Genomic DNA, 22,448 nt, shown 5'->3' on the forward strand with positions numbered 1-22,448 from the left:
TTATCTCTGCAGCCTTGGTGGCTCTCACCGCTCAGCGTACAAACCCAGCTTGTATTCTGTTTATTCCAAACTGCTGCTGCCGCTCTGGGAAATGTGAAAAGAGCTCTCTCCACACATGGTTTCTTAGATAAAGCGACTCGAAAGCAGGTGTCTAGAACAGCAAATGTAAGAGCATTCATGACCTAATTACAGTTTGAATAGCCAGTAGTCTTTTGCAGGTTTAAGGATAAGGCCTCTGTCATTGTAGTCGTACTGCCATTAAAACCCATGAAAACACTAAAACCAATGTGTTAGGCTGTGTCTGATGCTTTCCGACCTCCACACCCCGTCTTTGGTATTTAGCAACAAGCTAATTCTTTTCTGCTGATGACATAAATGGTGACTAGACTGTCCCTCTTGTGCCACTTTAAGGTTGACATTTGTGCTTTTGAGTGAAATGCCTCAACAACTACTGTACGGGTCGTCATATCATGTATAGTTTCATTAATGCAGCTACAAAGAACTTATATTTTGGGTTGATTCTGGCGGCCGCTGTGAAGAAAAGCAGAATGAGCACCACTGCCTCCTGTCCTAAAGATCCTGATCTGGCTAGCACGTACATTTGTTTTGGAAGAGAGTGGCATGGCAAGAGGCATGAGGTCATGTATCTATTTGTGGATGCAAGATTTAAGACTTAAGGGTGTAAGACTTTGATATGAAGATAGTGAGACAAAGAACACTTGGTTACATGCACAGTAAGTCTACAGCTAGTCGTCAGGTTCCTCGAATCAAATGTACAGAATATTGCAAAACTATGTGCCCTGCTCTGCTTGGTCACACTGTCCCGAAGTCGAAGCATCAAGGATTACTGAGAAAAGGCACTTGCATTTAGATTTGCTGGATTTACTTCTGTGCAGGGAGTAAAACATTTGATTCAGTTGCTTTAATTACTCAGCCGTCTACCTTAACGGGAGATGTGCTTAGCAACAAAAATGTAGTTACAGCAAGTTCTGTGAGTAATGTGTTCTCCGAGAGCCTTTGTGCTCTTGCTAATTTGACTTTGATGTCACTTTCTGTGAAACAAGACCTTTTTGAGAGTTATGATTGTCTAAATTAGTTTTTTGTGAAAGTGAATGGACTGCAGAAGAGACACAAGGTCAGGATTGGATCCTAATGAATCCCGACAACAAGATGCTCCAACATTATGCCATTAAAACGACAGTACTGAGTCGACAGCTGCGGGCAAAACTATTTTTCAAAAAGACTTCACCCCTTACTTTCATATTCACATTAAAATCCTCAACTGGTACGACAAAGAGAGTGAAGGCACGTCTCAACAGGACGAGGCAATTTCAGTTTAACGTTAACTGGATGCGACATCATCCATCTCTGCTGGCCAAATGTGTTTCTTGCCTTCAGAAAGGGTTAGGATTATGATCTGTGCCCTCGGTAACACAGAAGATGAGACAGCGTCATCAGCCTTCTGCTTTTGAATTGCACTGTAAGCGTTCGGCCTGTGTGTGTTTATTTATGCTTTGGTGACTATTTGCATTTGGGAAGGAATATGTATGTATGCTCTCATGCACAAGTAAAATCTTTGGTCCTTGCATGTGTGCATGTTTGTTTCTGTGTAAGTGTGTGTGTTTTGTTCTCAGAGAGCTGCAGAGCATATGATAATTGATGATGACTCATACAGACCTTTGCTTATTCTGTATGCAGAAGATGAAGGGAGGAGGAGGAGGAGGAAGACAGAGAGAGATAGGAATTGGTGATGTATTTGGGAAGTTGTGTTGGGGTGTGGGGTCAGACGGTGTGTTGTGTGTGTGTGTGTGTGTGTGTGTGTGTGTGTGTGTGTGTGTGTGTGTGTTCATGTACCCAAGAGAGGCTGTTACCTCCCACTGACCCCTGAGTAACTAGAAGAGCTGCTATACGTGAATGCATGCGTAGGAATCAGCATTGGTTAGAGACACTCATTAAGACCAAACATCCTTCAGTGAAAATACTTTTTATTTTGAGAGAGGCTAAAATTGGACATTGACGCAAAAACTGCTGGGAATCAGTTAATGAAGCTCTCTGGCGAGATTACTGCATTCCTAGAAACGGCTCTGTCTTTTTCAACACTCACAGGTGGTGTCGATGTCCTATTGTTCACGGGTGGCGCGTTAAAATAGCACAGAAGAAGTTTCAACTACATTAATAAATGTGTTAAAGTGTCGTTAAGGTAGCTGACAAACCAAACAGAACCTGAAACAGAGATAGTGAGCAACATGGAGGCATCATATCAGCTCATACTCCGACGACAGACGAGAACGATGTCTTCACGTGTCCAGCGACAACACACCTCCTCAACGCGTTGATAACAAAATATGCTGAGACATTATTACTGAGTTGCTCTGTAGCTTAATTCCTGATTTCAAACCTGCAATCATCCTCAAATGGTGAATATTGTCAAAAATAAAAATAAATAAATAAATATTAAAAAGGGGCACAAGGTGTATCATCGAATGGGGACTATAGCAGAAACAGCATGACTCACATTTTAAAGTCCAACTGAAATCTCATTCGGTCATCCCTTTTTTTTTTAGTCAAAACTAACATCAACATGTTGTTCAGATGTATTGTTAATAGTGTTTTTATTTCAATTATTAAAACGAAGACATAGGGTACTGGGGAGATATCAGAAATTTGGTGCTGAAAAGTAAGAACCACAACAGCAAACAGTATACGTGATTCACAGAGCGGATTTGCACGTGTGCTGTAGCAGACGATAAAATGCTGTTTAATTTCAGTTGGACTTTAACACGACAGATCCCTGGATTTATACATATAACACAAGATCAATGTGTACATGGTGATTTACTTTTGGCCCAAGCTAGTACATCACTTTCTCTTACATACTATTTCAATATCGTAACGTTAATTGACTTAGAATCGACCATGCCGACAAATCAATAGTTTAAGTCCAAGAAATGCCTCGGGTATGACTAATTTCTTTATGAATTGAATAACTTTGGACTATTGAGCTGTTTTGAGACATTTCTTTAACCTCTGCTAAATGTCAGCATACATTTCTCATAAGCTTGCTTATGAGAAAATAATCATTGTTACAGAACTAATTTATCATAACTCTGGTCATACATAGTTAGGGCCTGCTCTAGGTTTGTGAATAGGTGTACAAAAATGATCAGCATATGAATAATTGACTGCATTTCCTGAGTGAATTCAATTAAAATCTTTTCCAGTAGGAAATAGACTTTAAATTTGGTGGCGAAAGATTGTTTCCTCTAGATTTCAGTAGCAGATAAACATAACACCTCTTGGGAAAGGGCAGCAATATTGTGACTGCAGGGCAACATGGACTTATTGTATTTTGCCGCCTGGCATTTTGATTTCAACTCACATCTGTGCTGTAGCATATTGACATTACAGTAACTGCTTTTGTTGGAATTTGCTCTTTGTGTGGATCTCTACTTCTGCTACAGCCTGAGGATCAGACAGATACACAAACATACATAAACAACCTTTAAAACAAATACTTTACCACTGATATCTAAACCTTTTGGACTTTAAAGCCTTGTTGCTGCAGTACGCTGTTATGTCTTCTTGTATAGGTTTACATCAGGCTGTAAGTTTCAAGCTGATTCTGTGTTTAGCTTTTGAATCGGATTTTCAAGACCAGCACAGTAGATGAGCTAAAAAATGATGATTATCAGCCTCAGTCTCTGTACACAAACCTATTAAGCATTTTATAATTTTGTTTTCAAAGCAAAGATCATTCATTTTACTATTATTGTCTTCTTCTAGTCTTGCTAAATCCTCAGGTTGTGTCTAAACTGACTGTCTGTTATAACAGATTTGCCTTTGTGTCACTGCTACGCACTGAGGAAGAACCTTGCCCAAAGCTCTTCCAGTGTGTCCTTGAATGAAACCTTGCAACACTTTACAAAAGCAGTTTGATGAAACAGTAACGATCCTAAAGCGTCTCAGTGACGAGATCCTGTTAAATCTTTATTAGATCTATCTTTGTATAAAGGAGATGGATGATGCAATGGGATTTATTTTTATTGATCCCTGTCGGGAACTTCCTCTCCACAGAGGTCACAGGTCAGGCTCAGCGACAGGACAGCACCACTGGACCTGGTACAGCAGGCGTTTAGCATCGTGCTGACGTGAGGCCTCAGCCTTTTACTGTGTACTATGGTCCATTCCTAACTACTCTCCAGCGTGCTGCTCAACAAAGTGTCTTCAGAACCAGGTTTGAGTTCCCTCTCTCTCTCTGGGGTGAACCTCCTGAACTCATTAGTGTCCCCCTGACACAGAAACGCTGTTCACTCATACTGTCAGGAGAGCAATTTACAGAGCAGGACAGAACTGTTATCAGCCTGTAGTTCAGGGTCTTCAGAATCGAGTCTCAGAGCTGCCCCTCTTCAGTGTGTTGCTGCTTAACTCGTCATGCTCAAAGCTCAGATTATTATGTGACCTCGATATCATTAGCAGCTTCTCCCGCTTACTGTAGTCGCGCCTCATTGTCACCGATTGTGACACATCTAACAGCCGCTCCCCTTGCTCTTCTCTGTCCTCCAGCCGCGTGTAGCCTTTAGTGCTGCCCCGGTTGCCGCTGCTACTGCGGCTGCTGTTGCTACGGTCGAGGCGGGGCCAGCTGGGGTGTTTTCGCTGCTCCGGGCGCACGCTGAGCATGCTCGGCCCGCGCTCCAGGTCCAGAGATTTGGAGTGGCTGCTCAGCATGTGCAGAGAGGAGTTGGAGCCAAAGTCGGTCCTCGCTGCTCCCGGGGAGAGCCAGCAGCCTGAGGTAGAGGAGGGAGCGGGGGAGAGGGAGGCAGAGGAGATAGAGGAGCAGCGGGAGGAGGAGGAGGCGGAGTTGCTCCGGTGTAAGCCCGGCGGTTTGGAGGCCTTGGCAACGGATGCTACAGGAACCACCAGAGACTCCATGGAGCTGAGAGGCTGTGACCTCTCTCCGTCTCTTCTCTCGCCTCCTCTCTCCTCCTCAGTAATCGCCTCCATCTCCGGTTCATCAATAACACAGTTGTTGAGCTTTATGACCGGGAGAGTGAATGCGGAGATAGAGGAGGAGACTATAGAGCGCGCATGGTGTCCTCCCCTCTCCACATCTCCATCCACCGACCATTGGCGACGCATCGAATCTGAGCCAGCCAACCCGAGTCCCGGGCCGTAGAAGGTGCGATCCTTGTAGAGCGGAGCCAGCAGCCCCGCAAAACTACAATCCAACTTAGCCTGCTCCCTTTGTCTGTGAAACTCCTCATCCCCTAACAGCACCTCCTCCTCTTCTGCTGACCCTCCTCCTGCTCGAGAGGAGAACGCGAGGAGCGAATTGCTGGCCAACCGTGCTGAGTTATCAGCTCCGAAGGCCCGAAGATCTCCAACGTCTCGTGAATAGGTGCTGTTGCGGTGTTGGTGCTGTTTATGCTCTTTCTGCCTGAGGCGATGGATGTCGATGACTGTCGAGTACATGTCTCTCATATGGATTATCTAGTGCAGAGGAGAAATGTATCATTAGTAGTAGTAGCAGTAGTACTTTGGACTGCCTGAGAATAGGTCTAATACGCATTATAACATATTATTCTATTGATGCAAATTTGTGCGTTTATTTTGGATGTTTGTGACCTTGGAATACATATTTGTCACACAGATTACCTGAAGGGTGGAGGGGGTGGGAGGTGGGGGTGGGGTAATCAAATCAAGGAGAGGAAGAAGAGGACATAAGAGCAGGGGAAATGTGATCAGAGGGAAATTGGAGCGATATGGGGGGAAGGAGGTTGGCAGAAATATGATTTGCATGTTAGTTGTGTAGAGATGATGAATATGGATGACTGCAGTGCGCAGGCCCCATATTTTTTAGAGAGTGGAGGAAGAGCAGAAATGAGAATACAGGGTTGAGAAGGAATATCAACTACATATTCTATTGAGTTAGGTCGTGTGTTTTAGAATTGAAATATTCCTCGCAACCTTTTCTAAAACCAATTTCTGCATAAATCATGCCTTGAAAGGCAGTATGACTGTATGTTTTTTTTTCCTGATGCAGCTCGTTGACTAGCATGTAGACCCTCAAAATACACTGGAAACGCTGGTATTTCATTTCTTCAGCGATTGATTTCAGCCCTACCTTAGTTTCTCTGTCTCTGTTTTCATGAAGAATGGCATTAGCACAGATGAAGATGAAAATCCCAATGCCCATGGTGAAAGGCCCGAACATCTTCATCCTCTCAGAGTGACGATGCTGTTCCAGGAACCGCGCAAGAGCGCCCCCAGTCTGCTTGGAGGGTGTATCTACATGTAGGACACAAGGAGGGTCATTTAATATTAGAAGTATGAGTTTATACACCACGCAGTAAATGCTGCGTTCCAGTCGAAGCCGAAGGTCAGAATTTCCTAAAACCCTCAAGCGTCCCAGGTGCACAACGCCAAACGTTACCAAACAACTTGGCTGACCTTGACAAAATGATGTCACACAATTGAACCCAGAGCAGTGCAGCCTCCTTGCATGTACTAGGTTTAGGCAACTTTTTCAAATCATCCAGGAGCTTAGAAAGTTTGGCAGGCTCAACTCCCTGGTTAATAATCACAGCTAATATAGCCGTGTTGCTGGCAGCAGTTGAGCTCGTCTGGGGTGGCATCTTATGGCTTCGCGTTTGGCCTTTCTTCCAGTAGATTAGAGCACAACTTAGATAACAAACTGACGAAAAATAATGATCAAGTGCAGCAGTTTATTGCTTCTGTCTACAAATACACCCTACATCCTCCCCGTGGGTGCCGTCATTCTTGTGTGATGTCAGACAACTGCTCCCTCATGAAGTGGGGGTAGATGGATTTGAGTTTACAAATAGCAATTCTGACTTCTGAGTAACATCGCATACTGTTTCCAGTAGGAGGTGAGACATATTTTCGAGCTCTGAGTTGTCTGGAACGCAGCCTAAGTGTCTTAAGTATTCAGGGAAATGACTCTCACCTTGCACATTATGATTAGTGCTGGAGTTAGCCACATCCCCGTCTGTTGCGGCCATCTTGGTTTTATTTCCTTCGCCCGTGGCAGATGTTTGAGCTCCTCCAGCAGTTGGTGTCTTTGGTCCACCTCTCGTCTGCGATTTGGCCGGGGGCGTGCTTTCACTGTGCGGCCAGTAACCCAGTGTCGCCATGCCGATCCCTACGGCCAGGATGACTAATCCAAGGAAGAGGAAAAACCCGGAGGCAGAGTAGAGGCGAAGCCTTCCTCGCACAACCACAACATCAGTGCGTCGTTTCCGCTTTCTGAATGAAAAGACGATTGATGGTTTATGGAGACATATATTTTGCCATGGCACACTTAAAGTTGTTTGTTAACAGTCATTTCTAGCTTTTTGTAACATTAATGCTCATTAATCACATACAAATTAAACTGCTATCAGTTTCCTGTTGCCCAAAGTAAAACAGCTCATTTACAGTTACAGGTCTTGCCTAGGTCACAGGAATCGACTAAGATAATCACCTGGGGGCACTCTCTGGGGCGGCGTTTCCTAGGCCTGCCGCTGATAGGGTCCGGTGCTGAGAGCGGGCTGAGTCTTGGCGTTTAAGCTTGGCCAAGCCTGTTAGCACACCTGCTGCTGCAGTCATACTGAACCTGCAGATACACACGAAGAAGTACGTTAGCAATGAGTTAACATGCGCTGCATGTCCAGCATCTGTTGTGAATGTGTTCGTGCTGCCAGACTACTAAACAACCACCGATGTGGAGCTGTTCCCTGCCAGTTTGTTTGGTCTCTCTTACACGCAATCAAAAAGATGCACAGAATGCACATAGACGAAAAACATTAACAACATTCAAATTTAAGAACAGGTCAGGGATGCACTTCTCAAATCTCCCAAATGCATTGAGTAAAGGAGTTGTAAGACACTTGATATTCAGAGTGCAGCGTCACCCACAGATCCAGCAGATTGAACCAGCTCCAGCTCTTTTTATTTTATTTTACACAAGCGTCTCAACTAAAGGACAGCAGTGACTTTTGAATACACACTTTCACAAGGAAAGTGTGTCAGACTTTGAGCGTCTTTTAAAGCTTAAGAAAAGCTCTCTGCAGTTTAGCTGTGATACAGATGTCGGCGCACAAAAATGTGCACACCCACTACAAGTCTCCTCTGTTTACTGGGGATGTTGTCTTTGGAGGCCAGACTTGAGGCCAGCACGGGCAGGGATGCGAATGCGTGTGCATGTGTTTGCATGCTGTACGTAGCCATACACCCCTGCAGGATGTTTGTTTGCAGCATTCTTCCTCTGCGTACGAGAGAGAAACTCAGGAAACAAGATAAGACGAGCAGAAATAGAAAGCGAACAGAGAGAGAAATGTGCATCGCTCAGGTTTCTTGTAATATCTGATCATTTTTATTCATTTCAATTCAAATCAGTCATTTATTTATATTTTGTTGTTATTTACGTTGTTGTTGCAGTTCTAAAACTGTAAATAGGGCTGCAAGTCTGACATATTATTCAAATGAATCATGGTCTCTGTGCTCACCAGCTGCTCAGATGTCTATTAATAGTTATTAAAAGGAAGTGGGTTTAAAACAAACAGGCCTATTCTGGGAGCCTTCATTTGGGTTTAAATGCCTGTTAATCTGGGGGCACATTAACATTAGCATTGTACCGTTCAGTACTAAGAGGATTAAAGTGACTATATTTGAAGTTAAATTACCACGGTAGAGAATTTGAATGGACATTTCTATTATTGCTCTTCAGAAGTAGCTGTATTGCTAAAGACCGAATGTGTTTCTTGTTACTCTAGAACGATGAAACCACAGTGATCAGTTGTGGGTCAGGCGCCATCAGCAGAATCATCAGCAAACAGCCGTGAAGCAGCAGTGGAAAGTGATAACATTGTTTGAATCGTGGCTTGAGCACCACCTTCAAACGTTTAAGATAACTTGCATCATTTTCTTGCTCCCCCTCACAATTAACATACTCAGGCAACCTCCCACAAGTACAGTACAATATATAGCTCGTTTCAGCCTTCAGCTGACCATAGAAAGCTGCCTCGGAGCATTTAAAGAGTTAGTAATCACCAGCCGTAAGATTAATAATATGTTAATGACGGTAGTTTTTAAAGGGAAAAAAGGGTATGAAGCTGTCAGTAACAAGTTTTTTTTCAGTGGAATGTGTGATTGTGATCTAAATGGTTATTTTAGAAAGTAACTGTGCTGTGTTGTGTTTTGTTTTGTTAGAATGAGATTGAGATGTGATTGTGCAAGAGGGTAACAAGCCAAGCCATGTAATAAACCCAGCAGTCCCCTGTTTCACTATCGCGCTTGGCCCTGCTGAACTGTGAAAACAACACATTCTTCGTCAGAGATCAAGTTTGGTATAACAAACACACCGTCTGGTTTTAAAGGAGACCTATTACACTTTCAAATTGTTTTCCTTTCCCAGTATATACAGGTTCTTGTGCATGTCAAAGATCTCTCAAGTTAAAAAGGTTAATATGTCTGCTTTAAAACAGTCACTATTTACTAACATGGGACTCAAACCTAGGATGAAGGTCCTCTGAATGAGCCACCCAGCCGATCCCAGGCTCTTTTCATTATGGACTTTCTTGCTCTTTCTAATACGTTCGTCCTTTGGTCTCTTCATTATCGCCCTTTTTGCTACCGCCCCTTCATACGCCGAGGCGAGGTGAACCATGACACTCGCACGCTGACCTTGAGTGAATTATTACACGCTTTGGTGTGAGATTGGGCTGGACTGAGTTGGTGGGGTACTGTTTCTTTTTCAATACCATAATAAAACAGCATAACTATTTGGCTACTAATGTTCTGCGCCGTCTGTGCGTGTGTGTGTGTACCTGTATGTATATTTATTAGGATAAATGGATTTAGCGTGGGAACAAGAACACGCTCATGACCTTCGTCTGTCTGTGTTTTAATTTCTCTCTCCCTCCTCGCTTCCATATCTCTCTCTCTCTCTATTCCTTCATCCAAGAACACGCTATCTGTAAATCTCTGCCGCTCTCCTATTCTCACCCTCAGTCTACCGTCTAATGCATTCTGGTTGTGACCCTGAATAATTTTTCCCTTCCCCGTTCTTCCTTTCCTCCACCCCAGCTTTCTTTCTCATCTTATCTCCTCTCGCTCTGTTTATGTTTCTCCTCCCACTGTCCTCTAAGATCTATTTTTAATCTGTCTCTAATTTTAATTTTCTTTTATTTGGTTACTTCCCTCTTTCACGCTTCCCCTCTCTCTTTTCTTCTACATATCTCATAGCAATAAAGTCTGATTTAAGCATCAGAAGCAGACACAGCTTTTAGTATTTAAAGTAAGGGTGAATCACAAACAAGACCAGACGTTCTTCCCTCCTACCCTCTTTTTCGCCTTCTCACATCTTAATGTATTTTTTATGTCAATCATCCTATTGGTAATACTGCCGTAGGAGAGTGCTTTACCACAGATGGTGAATCACACAAGGACAAACACTACCAGCCTCTTCTCTCGGGTTTTTCTGCGCTCCCTCTCACTCTCGCTCTCTCTACTTGATTCTCTCCTTTCACTCCTTGGTGTGCGTCAAACAGGAAACCCACACAGTGTTTCATGAGCAGGGGGAGAGATTCCCTCGGTTTACTCAAAGATGAGAAAGGGATCCATGGGAGTGCAGTGGAAGGAGACGAAAAATAAGAGAAAAGATGACAACAGGAATACGAGAACAGGAGGAGGAAGTGGGGTGAGGAGGGAGAGGGATACCTGGGTGCAACACTGAGTCATGACCGGAAACTGAAAGCCTGTACAAAGAGTTTGAAAACAACTGTAAAAAAGGAGACAAAGACAATAAAGGAAGGCAGAGTGCTGTTTCTGCCAGTGATGACAGGACAGAGGCGGAAAACAAGCCAAGTGCGCCTGTAGTTTTAACAAAGCGGAAGCAGGAAACAAGTGGGGCAGAGAGAACGAAGTGCTGCCGTTACCGACACAGCAGCAGCCCTAATGAGAAACCACTCAGGCTCCGACACAGCGAGGCTCTCTGCTGGGGGGGAGCGTGTCGGACCTGTGCTGTGACCGCGTTCGATGACGTGTTCAAATCCAGCAACACCCAGGAAGAACTCATCCAGCGCGTTATGTTTTCCGCCTCCTGTGAGATAAAACTTATGAATAATGCGAAATCCGCTGCTCCATTTTCCGCTTCACTGCCGTAATAAGCACTTTCCTAATTAGTCTTTAATGAATGATGAATAAGCCTCCTTGTGATCACCTTATAAATGATTTCCGCTGTTTATCTGTGCACGCTCACAGTCAGAAAACGATTACAACAATTTATGATACCTCACCCTGCAGGGAGCACATTCATCTGTTAATGGAGACACTTAAACATTTAGAGACGCACTTCTTAGATGAGTTCCCACTTTAAAAAACGTCATGCGTTTCCCAGCGGGCATCCCCCCGTGTGTTGCATCCTCGAGGTGATGTCTTTTTGTAGCATAATAGCGACAGGTACCTATAGGAGATGTCACGTGACTTATTGTCCCTATAGCAACTACATGTTCTGCTGCTAGGTGACACGTTTCTATAGCAACCACCAGCTGTGTGCACAGGAATGACAGGTAATATCATTAACGCTGCATCCTGTTCACAAAAGGGCCTTTCCCATGAATACATATGATTTATATTTTTATTTCTGTCCACATATACATATATATATATATATATATATATATATATATATATATATATATATATATATGTATATATATATATATATATATATATATATATATACATACACATACTTGTATGTCACAGTTTGGAAGGATTTCACTCTGCTTCTATCGGTTTTCAAAGAGGTGTGATTGAGGCGAAGGATGCCGGAGTAGAATTGGGAGGGAATGGAGAGAGGCGAGAGGGAATTGGCAAGTGGGATGAAATGAGAAGACGAGATGGTGAAAGGGAGACACCAGGATGAACAGAGGGGGTGAGAGCAACAGAGAATTTGGCATGAAAGGTGCTTGCAAAAGAGAAAAAAACGAATATTTTGCACCCTCAACGTTTACACGTTAGCATTGCATCGAGGGTGCTAATTACAAGTTGTTTATGCGATATCGTGGTGAAGCTCTAAAATTCTCTCTGAATTCTGCACATGAGAGAGAGAGAAAAAAAAACGAGGGAGAGGAAAGAGGACAGAACAGAACAAGGTGGGAGAGGAAAAACAAAACAAGGAGACGTCAGGTGTGTGGGGGGAGAGTAAAGATAGGAGGAATCGGGATGCGAAGAAGACAGCCAGAGGGGGGGAAGACATGGAGAGAGAGAAGAGAGGAGGTGTTTTTTTGTTTTTTTTTACTCTGGAAGGACGCTGAAAAAAGTTTGTCTCAAGTGACTCACTTCAGTGAACTGTAGGCTAACACGTCATAGAGGAATGCATCTCATACGGACACAAATAGAGGGAGAAGGAAAAGATGTAATGAGAGAGGAATGGGCAGGGGAGATAAAAATGGAGCGCGGTAAGGAGAGAAACATTTATATCTATTATGTCTCCCATTACAGTTACCGTGGCTCAAGTGTGTTTTGTCATAAACTGCTCTGGTGAGGTTAACTGAGGCCAAATTGCTCTAAGTGTCAAAACAAATTCTCTATCACTGGCTCTTTCTTTTGCTCCTGGTGTGGATATACATGGAGAGACAGACAAAGCCCCCCTGCTGCTCCGCTAAGGTCATCTGCCATAATATCATGGAGCTGAGAGTCAGATAACCACTGCTTTGGCGGACTACCCTCAAAACAACTCCAGTAAGTGCTATTTCAGGCTTCTCAGGGCGTTTGAATATCAGAAGGTATTTTACTTTCTTCTCTCTTGCGAAGGCCGAGGGAAATTATACCTGCGTGAGTCAAGGGCAAAGACACAGTGAACAATATGTGATCTTTTTGAATGCCCTGATTTCAATGCTGCTTTTTACTTGAAATAGGGGGATTATAATAGAGGGATTGTCGTTAAATGCCAGGTCAGATTTAAGTGCTGTATTTCAAAGTGCATCCACATGACTGTGGAAAAGAGCTCGTTCATTGATTTCAATAGATAAGAATGAATTCAGCGTAACATTTGACTTTTGTTTTCTTGTTGTAAAGTTAAACCTCAAAACACCTGACTTACTCAGTGAGACAGCTGCTGATACAGATATATCTGTGGTAGGCCAATGTCAACCGATAATATCAGACAACTGATTTATCAGTCAGGTTCTAGAAAGTATAAACAATATAGTAAAGTATAGCGAGAGTATAGAATAAAATGTGGTATGACATGAGAACTAGAGCTGTTAGAACTGAAGAAGCCTCTTGGATGAGATGTGAGACGTCTTCAAGAAACTGAAACACGTCCAGTTGCCTTCGATACAGCTGACCTGGATGACTGAGAACCTTCATCAACCATATGATAGAGCCAAAAAACATAGAAACAGAGCAGCACCAACACAAATCACACATATTACACAACCCGTGATTAAAGAAGACCGTGAGCTGCTGCACAGTCCACGCAGCCTCAAGCAGCATTATTTAAAAATCTTGAACAAATGAGTTTCTATAAAGGTTAATTTTGCACAGGGGGGTTCTGTATCGCCTGCCAGACGGCAAGAGCTCTCACACGGCATGAAGACTCTGCGACGGGTCAGACGATATCTTCTGTGCTCACCTGAGAACAGACTGTAATGGTTTACATTATAGTATAATGTGTAATAAACTGTAGGGCAGTAATAAAGTGCAACATAGTATAATATGGTATAATATAGCAGTATTAGTATGGTAGTATGGTTAAGTCGATATAATATAGTACAGGTAGGATGTTACATGGTATAGCATTATATATTACAGTGCAGTATAGTGTAGTTTAATACAATCCAATATAGTATAATCCTGTATATAGTATATATAGTATAATATAGGATGGATAGTGGGTTAACTAAGGACATATTTTAATGTGTGTTAAAGTTTATCCTTTTTTTTTTTTTTTTGCATGTTTCAGCCCATTAACTACAAACTGTGTACACTTATTATTACATTAATCTGCAGATAATCACTTTACCAGATGGGTGCTGGGAGGAAAATGCAGTTACAAGCAGAGGTAGTTTTAGGAAATCCTCTTAGCACGTGCCTTCTAAAACCCACAACACATCAACCTATAATGGAAGAAGTACACACGACTCTTTTTACAAGGTCAGCGACTGCTTTTTTAGTTTTACAGACAATAAAGCTCTCTAATGTGATGCTTTTTGGCAGCGGAGTCTTGATTGTCAGCTGTCCTTAAAGCCCCGCAGCTTTGACAAAAATAACTTCTAACTTCAGTAGACATGTAAAGCAGGTATTGTCGTTATAATGGGCTGCAACGTGAAAAAACATGATGTTTCTGCTTCTCAGAGAAGATATAACAGCGAGATGAGATGTGACACATGGATTTAAACACACGATGTGCCTTACAGCAGGTGCAGGTCTGCTTTATTCTGTCACAGTATCACTAATTTACTTTTCTCGATCCCTGAAATGGATTTCTCTGTTTGCTTTTCCTTCAAGGTCAGAGGTCAGAGTCAGCTGCAGAGAGGCGCCCCACAGCTGCTTGATCACACAAGGCAACCTCAGTCAGTGATCCCTGACAGCTGATTGTGTTGCTTTTCATGCCCCCGAGGTCCAGGCACTCTGACCAACCAGTCAAGAGTAACCAGTAGAGCGATAAGCACGTGAACCCTGACCAGCGCCGCAGCTGGAAATGTTTAAGGAAGAGCCGCCATCTTGGATTGAACCCAGGATTCTTACTGGAGGCATTTCGATTCTGCTTGTTATTTCAGAAACATGTTTTTGTAGTTCGGTTTGTATGATAAAATGAAATAAAAAGGTTATTTGAAAGAAAACTGTCCTTGAATTCATGTTGTTCTCAAATGCAAATCTCCACCAGAGAACACCAAACACAGATAAAAACACTTCCATCACGCTCTCCGCACACTACAGCACGTTCTGTGCTTTGTGTGTTACTCTGTGCAGATGTTTGAGATGAAGATTTGTGGCTTTTTGTAGTTAAATCTGATATTTCAGTACCCCTAACTACAAACTTCTGACCAGCACATCTGCAAGCTGCATTCGTTGAGCTGAAAGTCGTTAAGCTGAATCTAATCAGCACGGACACACAGGTGTTTTTAGTTATTCTGGTTGATTATGTTGCGTTTACGTCATATAGGGTAGATGGTAGGGATCCATGCTTTTGACTAGTGATAGTTAGAAAAGGCCGTCGTATCAACACATTTTGGGTGTAATTTTGCTCCAGCTTCACACTTTGGCAGATAGGACAACCCATCGCCAGAATAAATGCTGGCACTGTACGTTTTTCTGCAAACCACGGATAAGATAACACTTTAAATGTCTTTATGTTGCAGCTTTGCCTTTCTGTAGGTTCAATTTTCTATCTAATGTTGTGACAACACTGTGCTAAAAGTGTGGTTAGGAACACGCTTGAACACGTTTAACAAATTAGAAACTGGTAATCATAGTAATAATCTGATGTGACACAAAGGTGCCCATTAGCGAGTGAAAACTGTGCTGGGAGTTATATGAGGTCACCGTATGACACCCTAACAAGTACCAAGCGTGAGGAAAGTAAGGAAAATGTCATTTAAGCTCAGTGACTACACACACACGCACACACACAGTCCTGAGAAGAAGATCTAATAAGGCAAATAACAGCTGTGCACTTGGCCTTGGGCTGTGCAGGAGCTTGATATAGCATGAGAAAATGGCTTGTTAAAAAAGTGATCACATTTTCTCCTGTTGAGTGGGTTTACAATGTTCAACATCTTGTTTCCTGCAGTGACAATGATGAGACGTGAGTCACAGAATCGACTGAAATTAAATATACCTGTACGATTTTAGTCTGGCTGGCTCCTGAGTAATCAGATCTTTACATGAGCATGCCCTGACTGAAGTCTTCATCCTTCTTGCCATTTAGTTTTTTTGATCGCAAAGTCCAAAGGAAATTGGCTTTCATAGGAGAAGACCGGAGGGAGGAAAAGACCACAGGGAAAAGGAAAAGGAGGAACAAGAATGAGCAAGGCATAAACAGATAGCACGCTCGTGTTAGTGCATCGCTTCACTCCTACAGACTCGCGGTCAATGATGAGTCATCTGTCTGGAGAATATGTCACTTTGTGTTTTCTCGCTGACCTTTCGGCAGCATATTTTCTGATGCAAACACTCGAGTGTCAAATCCTGCACACTCTTCACCGTCTTGTTTGTTTTTTTCTTCCTCATTATTTTGATGATACATGCAGTTTTTTTTTTTCCTCGCATCTCACATCCTTCACACTGCATCAGTGTCATTGCCTCCTGTGATCAATCCAGCTCGGCTCAATTGCATTAAGCCTTGAATTGAATCACCAGATGCTCATGCCAGGCATGTGTGTGTGTGTACTGGAGCGAACCCCCTGTTCATTCCCGCAAAATGACTCTCTCTGATCGTCACCCACACTTGTCCTGAGGCACGAGCTGTCCACGACTGCCGCAGTGGCACCGAAAACTGGGGTCCTGGGACCTTTGTTGGGCCTGTGTTTAGGTTATTAGGACCTTGACACACCAGGCTGACGGTCGGCCAGTGTCAGCCCTAGTTTTTTAATGTCGGTTTGGTGTGTCTTGGCACTTAAAGGTGCAATATATACGAATTTGAGTTGAACACAGTTTAAAAAGTAGCTAAATTATAAACAGAATGTGAAGAATAACGCTATTAAGTTGTGACGTTATGACGTGTTTGTATTGTGTTGCAGAAGTTAGCATGCTAACCAGCTAGCCCCTGTCCGTCCCGGTCCAAAGCTCCTATGCTAGCAGTCTAAAGACCAGCGCTCCCCTGGTTTTCTGAAATCTTCAGACTCCCAGTCTGGACTGATAGCTGCATAGCTAACTGAGCTAACTAGCTAACGGCAGCTACAGTCAGCCTACTGATATGCTGCCCCCTATTTATTTTGAGTATGAATTCAACGTACTGTACCTTTAAGAGATCATTTAATTCCACTTTCCATAAACTAACAGTTCTCATGTCATTTGACCTTGAACACATTCTCAGCGGAAACAGGGATTATGTCTTGAATATCAGATACACCATACTCTCCTCACACGTAGTCTTGCAGGATGACCTCTTGTTATCAGGTGGTGGTTTGTGGGCTCACACGTCCCTCTGTGGGAGTCTTTGGAGCGACAAAGTGAAGGAACTGCTGACCCAGGGGTATTTAAACAGGATTATCCAGTTAGTGGATATGTGTGAAGGAGGATTAGCCGATACGTCGCCTGACTTCTTGATGATTCTCAAATTAAGCCACATTTCTGGGGTAATGTGTTTGGAAGCCCTCTGCTACGAGCCATTAGGCTCAGCGAGTTACCCTGCTTATTCAAACGGCTCTCGAGGTGAGACGTACTCCTGAATGATTCACCAACGTTACTGGAATCACGCTGAAGACAATGAAACCAGATACACAGCGGCTTTTGTGAACTGTAAAATGTATTTTGCTCATTTTTCCTTCGCTCAGATGTTTGACCTTCAGTGTGCAGAATGATGAATGAGCAGTTTGACACAGGGAGGCTGGTTTTACCTTGAATCTGAGTTTAAAGGTGCACTATGTCGTTTTAGGGAATACACTTTAATCAGAAGAGAAAGACCTTTGTTGACTTTTTAGGCCTAAATAAACAAATAAAACACAATTTTATACTGTTTTACTTTGTTTACATGTGGCGGACCCTGCCACCTTTCTAGCTTCAAACATTGTTCTGGGGACCTTATTTTCCTCTGAGAACAGCTTGTTTATTCATTTAGGGAAAAAGGTTTGTTTTAGTACCTTATTGATATTGTAAATATTAAAATTCTGGGTTTGAATTTCTTCTCCAAAACTGCTTAATGCCCCTTTAAGACGTGCATGCAGGAGCAGGCTCGCTTGAATATTCGCAACGCTTGAAAATACGAGTTACACATGCACCGAGTGTACAATAAAGTGAGAGACGTAGTGTATTGTGCCCCTCAGTGTCTGGACTTTCAATGCGAGAGAAGGAGTTGATGTCATTTTAATAAATTTAATGTATAGTGAGTAGTTTAACATACGTCTTGAGGGGATCTTTAAATAAAGTTTGAAGGGTTTTCACTGGAAATGAGCATTGACCGTTCATTGATGACCTTTGACCTGTCTCTGAAGGCATACATGTTGACATCCTTCCTTGTTAGGCTGCTACGAGGTTAGTCATAATACAGATACAGCAGGCAGCGGTCATCTCTCAACCCTGGCACAATGAAACGATCATGGCGTTCCTTCTCCGATCAATCAAGAAAAGAGACACTGACACTATCTCAGATGATATCACAGTCCTGTCCAGTAAACAGCAGCAATTACACTCGAAAGATGGCAAGATGTAGCCATCATGTTCAAACTTCCCCGTTCATCAAATATTGAAGGAAACCTCATTAAATATGGATGTAAATAAAAAGATAGACTGTAGAGCTGTCGACTTGGATTGACTCAAAACGAGTGTTTGGGAAGTTGGAGAGGTCAAACACAGCTTACCTTCGCAAAAAGCAAGAGTTTTCACCGTCACTGTGCCATTAGGCATGGAGGGGGATTAGGCTGTAACCTGGGGGGAAGTAAAAAGCCATCTTCCACTTTGAAGGCTACTTCCACTGAGATGCCATGCCGGAGAAAATTCAGATGACAGGAGGGAGAGTTCAGCTCCAAACAGCAGCACAGCCGAGGATCTTAACGGAGACGGTACAAGGTCATTATCACAGTTTGAGTTGGGTCAGCTGGCTTCAAAAGTCTCTCGTTGGATGACTTTGTTACGCGCGGAGCACGTTTTTACGCCATATGGAGACAATATGCGCGCCGGACAATGAGGGCAGCGAAACGCGCTCCTAATTACGACTGAAGGAAAATCCTTGAACACATTCCTCCTTTTTTAAAACTCGTAAAAGCTCCGCTTGTAGTTCCCCAGCGCAAAAAAAATACTCCTTGTCTCGTCGGGGAAAGACAACAAAAGCCGCTGATGTGATGTCCCTCCGCGTAAAACTCGCGCTCTCTCGATTCTCGCGTCCAGAAAAATAAAAAACCAAAAAAACTTGATATCACGTCAAAAAATGGAGAAAAAAAGACACAACTCTTCTGAAGAAATCTCAGCAGCAAGTCACTGCGTGGTAAGAAGAAGCGGCGAGCACTGTAAAAGCGTGTTTTTATTCCTCTGAGCCGGAGAGAGACGAGGCAGCTCCATCCAATTCCTCCAAAGCGCTTCTACGCTTGTGGGAATGTGAGAGGCTTTCACTGAGGAGTGTGCGTGTGCGTGCGTGAGAGAGAGAGAGAGAGAGAGAGAGTAAGAGATGGGGGTGAAGCACTGGGAGGTGGATGCGTCTTGCGCGTGTGTTTGGAGGCGCCGTGCCATGCTTTTCTTGCATGTGCAGGGCGCAGACGATTAGGGGGGACGACTGAGGGTGGAGGAGGAGAAGCCCCTCGGTGATGCTCAGCTTCAAGGAGGGATCAGCTTGTTGTGTTGAAATGCAACAAGCAGCAGGATTGTGAATAAAGTATTAGCACAGGAAATACAACATTCCTGCGGCGAGAAAATGCAGTGTGGGAATAAGTGCTCAGATGTAAGTCTGGCATGACTGACTGCTTGTGTTGTTCATGTAAGATATGCAACAACTGGCCAGATGTTTGTTGTTATCAGAGCGCCATGTTTTGGTTCAGTAAGGGGAGCAAAAAAAAAAAAAACGTTGCAGATGTTGCCACGCATGCCATTTCCTGTATTTACATGCTGAAATGCATTCAGTGTAAACACACAAGATATTTTTGAACAAGAAGCCTGAAGTGTGTGTGTGTGAGAGAGAGAGAGAGAGAGAGAGAGAGAGAGACAGGCCATTATTTTTTTGGCTGAGAAGTTGGGCTCTGAGGGCATAGTGGCACATGTGTGCACCATCATTAGGGCATTCTGCAGCTCCTCTGGTCATCCTCGACCTTAAACCCGACCTTCGCTCTCATTATAGCACCACACGCACTAAAAAAATACCCCTCCGGGCCGCCTCAAGCCTCACCACTTCACTGTGTTTTACTTTTGCTCTCGTGGAGACATCTGGAGCCTGTTTGATTATAAAAAATAAAAAAAAAGAAACCCTCAAACCCCATGCCTGAAATTCAAATGGACAGCTCGCTGAGATCCATGTGGAAGTCGTATCCCTGACGCAGTGGGTCGGTCAGTGGCTGTATTTACATTCCATAAGAGATGGAAATGGAAACAGAGAGAAGGAGAACAGGAGGGAGAGGTGTGGAGAGAGTGGGAGCAAAGAAGGGAGAGCATAAACAAAGCCTTACATTGTTGACTGTTACACCTCTTGTTTACAAGCCCGCTTGGGATTATGGGATTTACAAAAACATGCCTTGACTTTTTGTGTTATACTTTATTGTAAGCAGCTGTGGAGCTGTGCAGCGAAACTATTAAAGGAGAGCTAATTGAGAGGAGTTAGAGAAAAGGAGGAGGAGAGAATATTAGTCGAGGTGGGGGACAGGAGGAGGCTGTAGCTCAGGAGGTATAGCGGGTCGTCTAGTGATCGGAAGGTCACTGGTTCAAATCCCGGCTACATGTCGAGCAATGTTGAGCAAGATACTGAACCCCAAATTGCTCCTGATGAGCAGTTGGCGCCTTGCATGGCAGCCTCCGGCATCAGTGTGAATGGGTGATGACTGGAAAAGCGCTATAGAAGTGCAGACCATTTACCATTTTACCAGGAGAGCAGAAAATCTGAGCATTTTTTATAATTTGAAATGAGAATATCTCACTGGATCAAAGTGTAATTGCCAGTGGAGGAGGAAGGGAGACATGTGAGGGTTATTTCAGGCTCAGTGACTGGCTAATTGGCCTTCATGAGGCAGGCATGCAGACATGTTATTTCGGGCGACAGCTATAGTGATCGTTTTCTTTTTATTAATCATTTATTTCATAAATTCAACATCCACAGCATCCCAGGAACTCAAGGTGATGTCTTCAGATCCCATTTTGTGCGTCTTGTCATGGTTTGGGTTTTCATCCGTTGATCTTCCTGCCTGCCTTCTTCTGGATTTGGGTTATTTTGCTCCAGCGTTGGCGTGACAGTACGTTGTATTCAGGATAAAGGCAACACGAGGAACAGGCAAACACGACAGCAGGACCAGGGAAACTCAACAGGACACCAGCCACAGGAAAAACACTTGTTTTGCTTTCTTTCCTCCTAGTTGCTGCTGTTGTTGCCTATTTCTGTGTATCTTAAATGAATTATGATGTATCGCAGTGTTCCTGTGGAATCAAACCCTTTACCCCAGTCACGCATACTGAATGATGATCGCAGCCTCTCTGCTCCGACATCACACCATCTTGCCATGTGGGTCACTAAGCCTCTGTGTTCTCATGAGTATCTCCCCTTCGTCTCTCTCTCAAACACTTTCCACCAAATTAGCTCTGGTGAACTGCTTCCTTCAGGATTCTTCAAAACCTTGGTGCTGTCTGGCGAAACCAGCCCACGTTTTTCCACCAGTGTTGAATGGATCCATTGTAATCAAGGGATATGCGTCATCGGCAGCAGCAAGATGGCGGATCGCATTGATTACCTGCAGGCTTTTCTTCTGTTCTAGGTATTTGTTTTTATCAGAAAAATAAAGAAAGGACAACCGGTTCTCCCTTGATGTCAATGCTGCCTTCCCCATCCTCTCCTTCCACACACACTTACGCCCTCATGGTTTGTACTTGAACGACATGTTTCCTTGAAACAGTGTGCAACAGGCTTTGGGCTAATGCTTCTCTTGCTTGCTGGGTGTGTCAGAGATATCCAATCAGTTATCTCACATAGCCAGACCTATCCCTCACATCGCTGGAGGATAACCAGTCAGAAATGTGTTTAAACCCCGCCAAAATAAAAATGAAAATCCATGTTGGTGGAATAGGAGCATGAATATGCGTGTTGGATCGATTTTCAAATCATGATCAGGATCCGAGCAGAGAACCAGCTTGTTAATTACTCTGCTTCTGTGGATGCAACACGGATCGTTTAAACTCACTCGTGTGGTATAAAGACTCCCTCTAGAAGCAGAAGCACTCTCGGTCCAATGTTTCATCCTCATATCAGGACCTGGTATCATTCTTTATACTCATACCTAAATGTACTGCAGCTGTTTCATTGGTTCATCATCGCTGCACTCCTTGAATAGAAATGCCTGCTATTTGTCATTTGAGGTATAGCCTCGGCTTAATAATTCATAAGTGCCTTGAAATCCATCTAAAATGCTTTTAAGCTTCAAACGATTCACTCTTCTTGTTATTTCACTCACTGCTGAGCTTCAGCTGTGCTGGGCTGAAACAAGGATTTAAAGTCACCTCGGTGATGTTTTTTGTTTTTTAAATAGTTCGCTGACCAATTTCACAATTGCTGTTTTTGCTTTCTTGCCGAGAGTCAGATGGGAAGACCGACACTG

General features: G+C 43.4%; 1 protein-coding gene across 1 annotated transcript; it reads right to left on the bottom strand.

Moving 5' to 3' along the window:
- Positions 1-4,328: 4,328 nt before the first annotated feature.
- On the bottom strand, positions 4,329-18,777 carry tmem200a (transmembrane protein 200A). Its single transcript, XM_073493252.1, has 5 exons — positions 18,528-18,777; positions 7,481-7,612; positions 6,959-7,263; positions 6,122-6,285; positions 4,329-5,487 (listed from the first exon to the last, which is right to left on the bottom strand). The coding sequence occupies exons 2-5, from the start codon at positions 7,603-7,605 to the stop codon at positions 4,378-4,380; spliced, it is 1,704 nt and encodes a 567-aa protein (XP_073349353.1). The 5' UTR covers positions 7,606-7,612; positions 18,528-18,777; the 3' UTR covers positions 4,329-4,377.
- Positions 18,778-22,448: the final 3,671 nt, after the last annotated feature.

Source organism: Pagrus major, chromosome 22 (assembly GCF_040436345.1).
Source record: "Pagrus major chromosome 22, Pma_NU_1.0".
Lineage (NCBI taxonomy): Eukaryota > Metazoa > Chordata > Actinopteri > Spariformes > Sparidae > Pagrus > Pagrus major.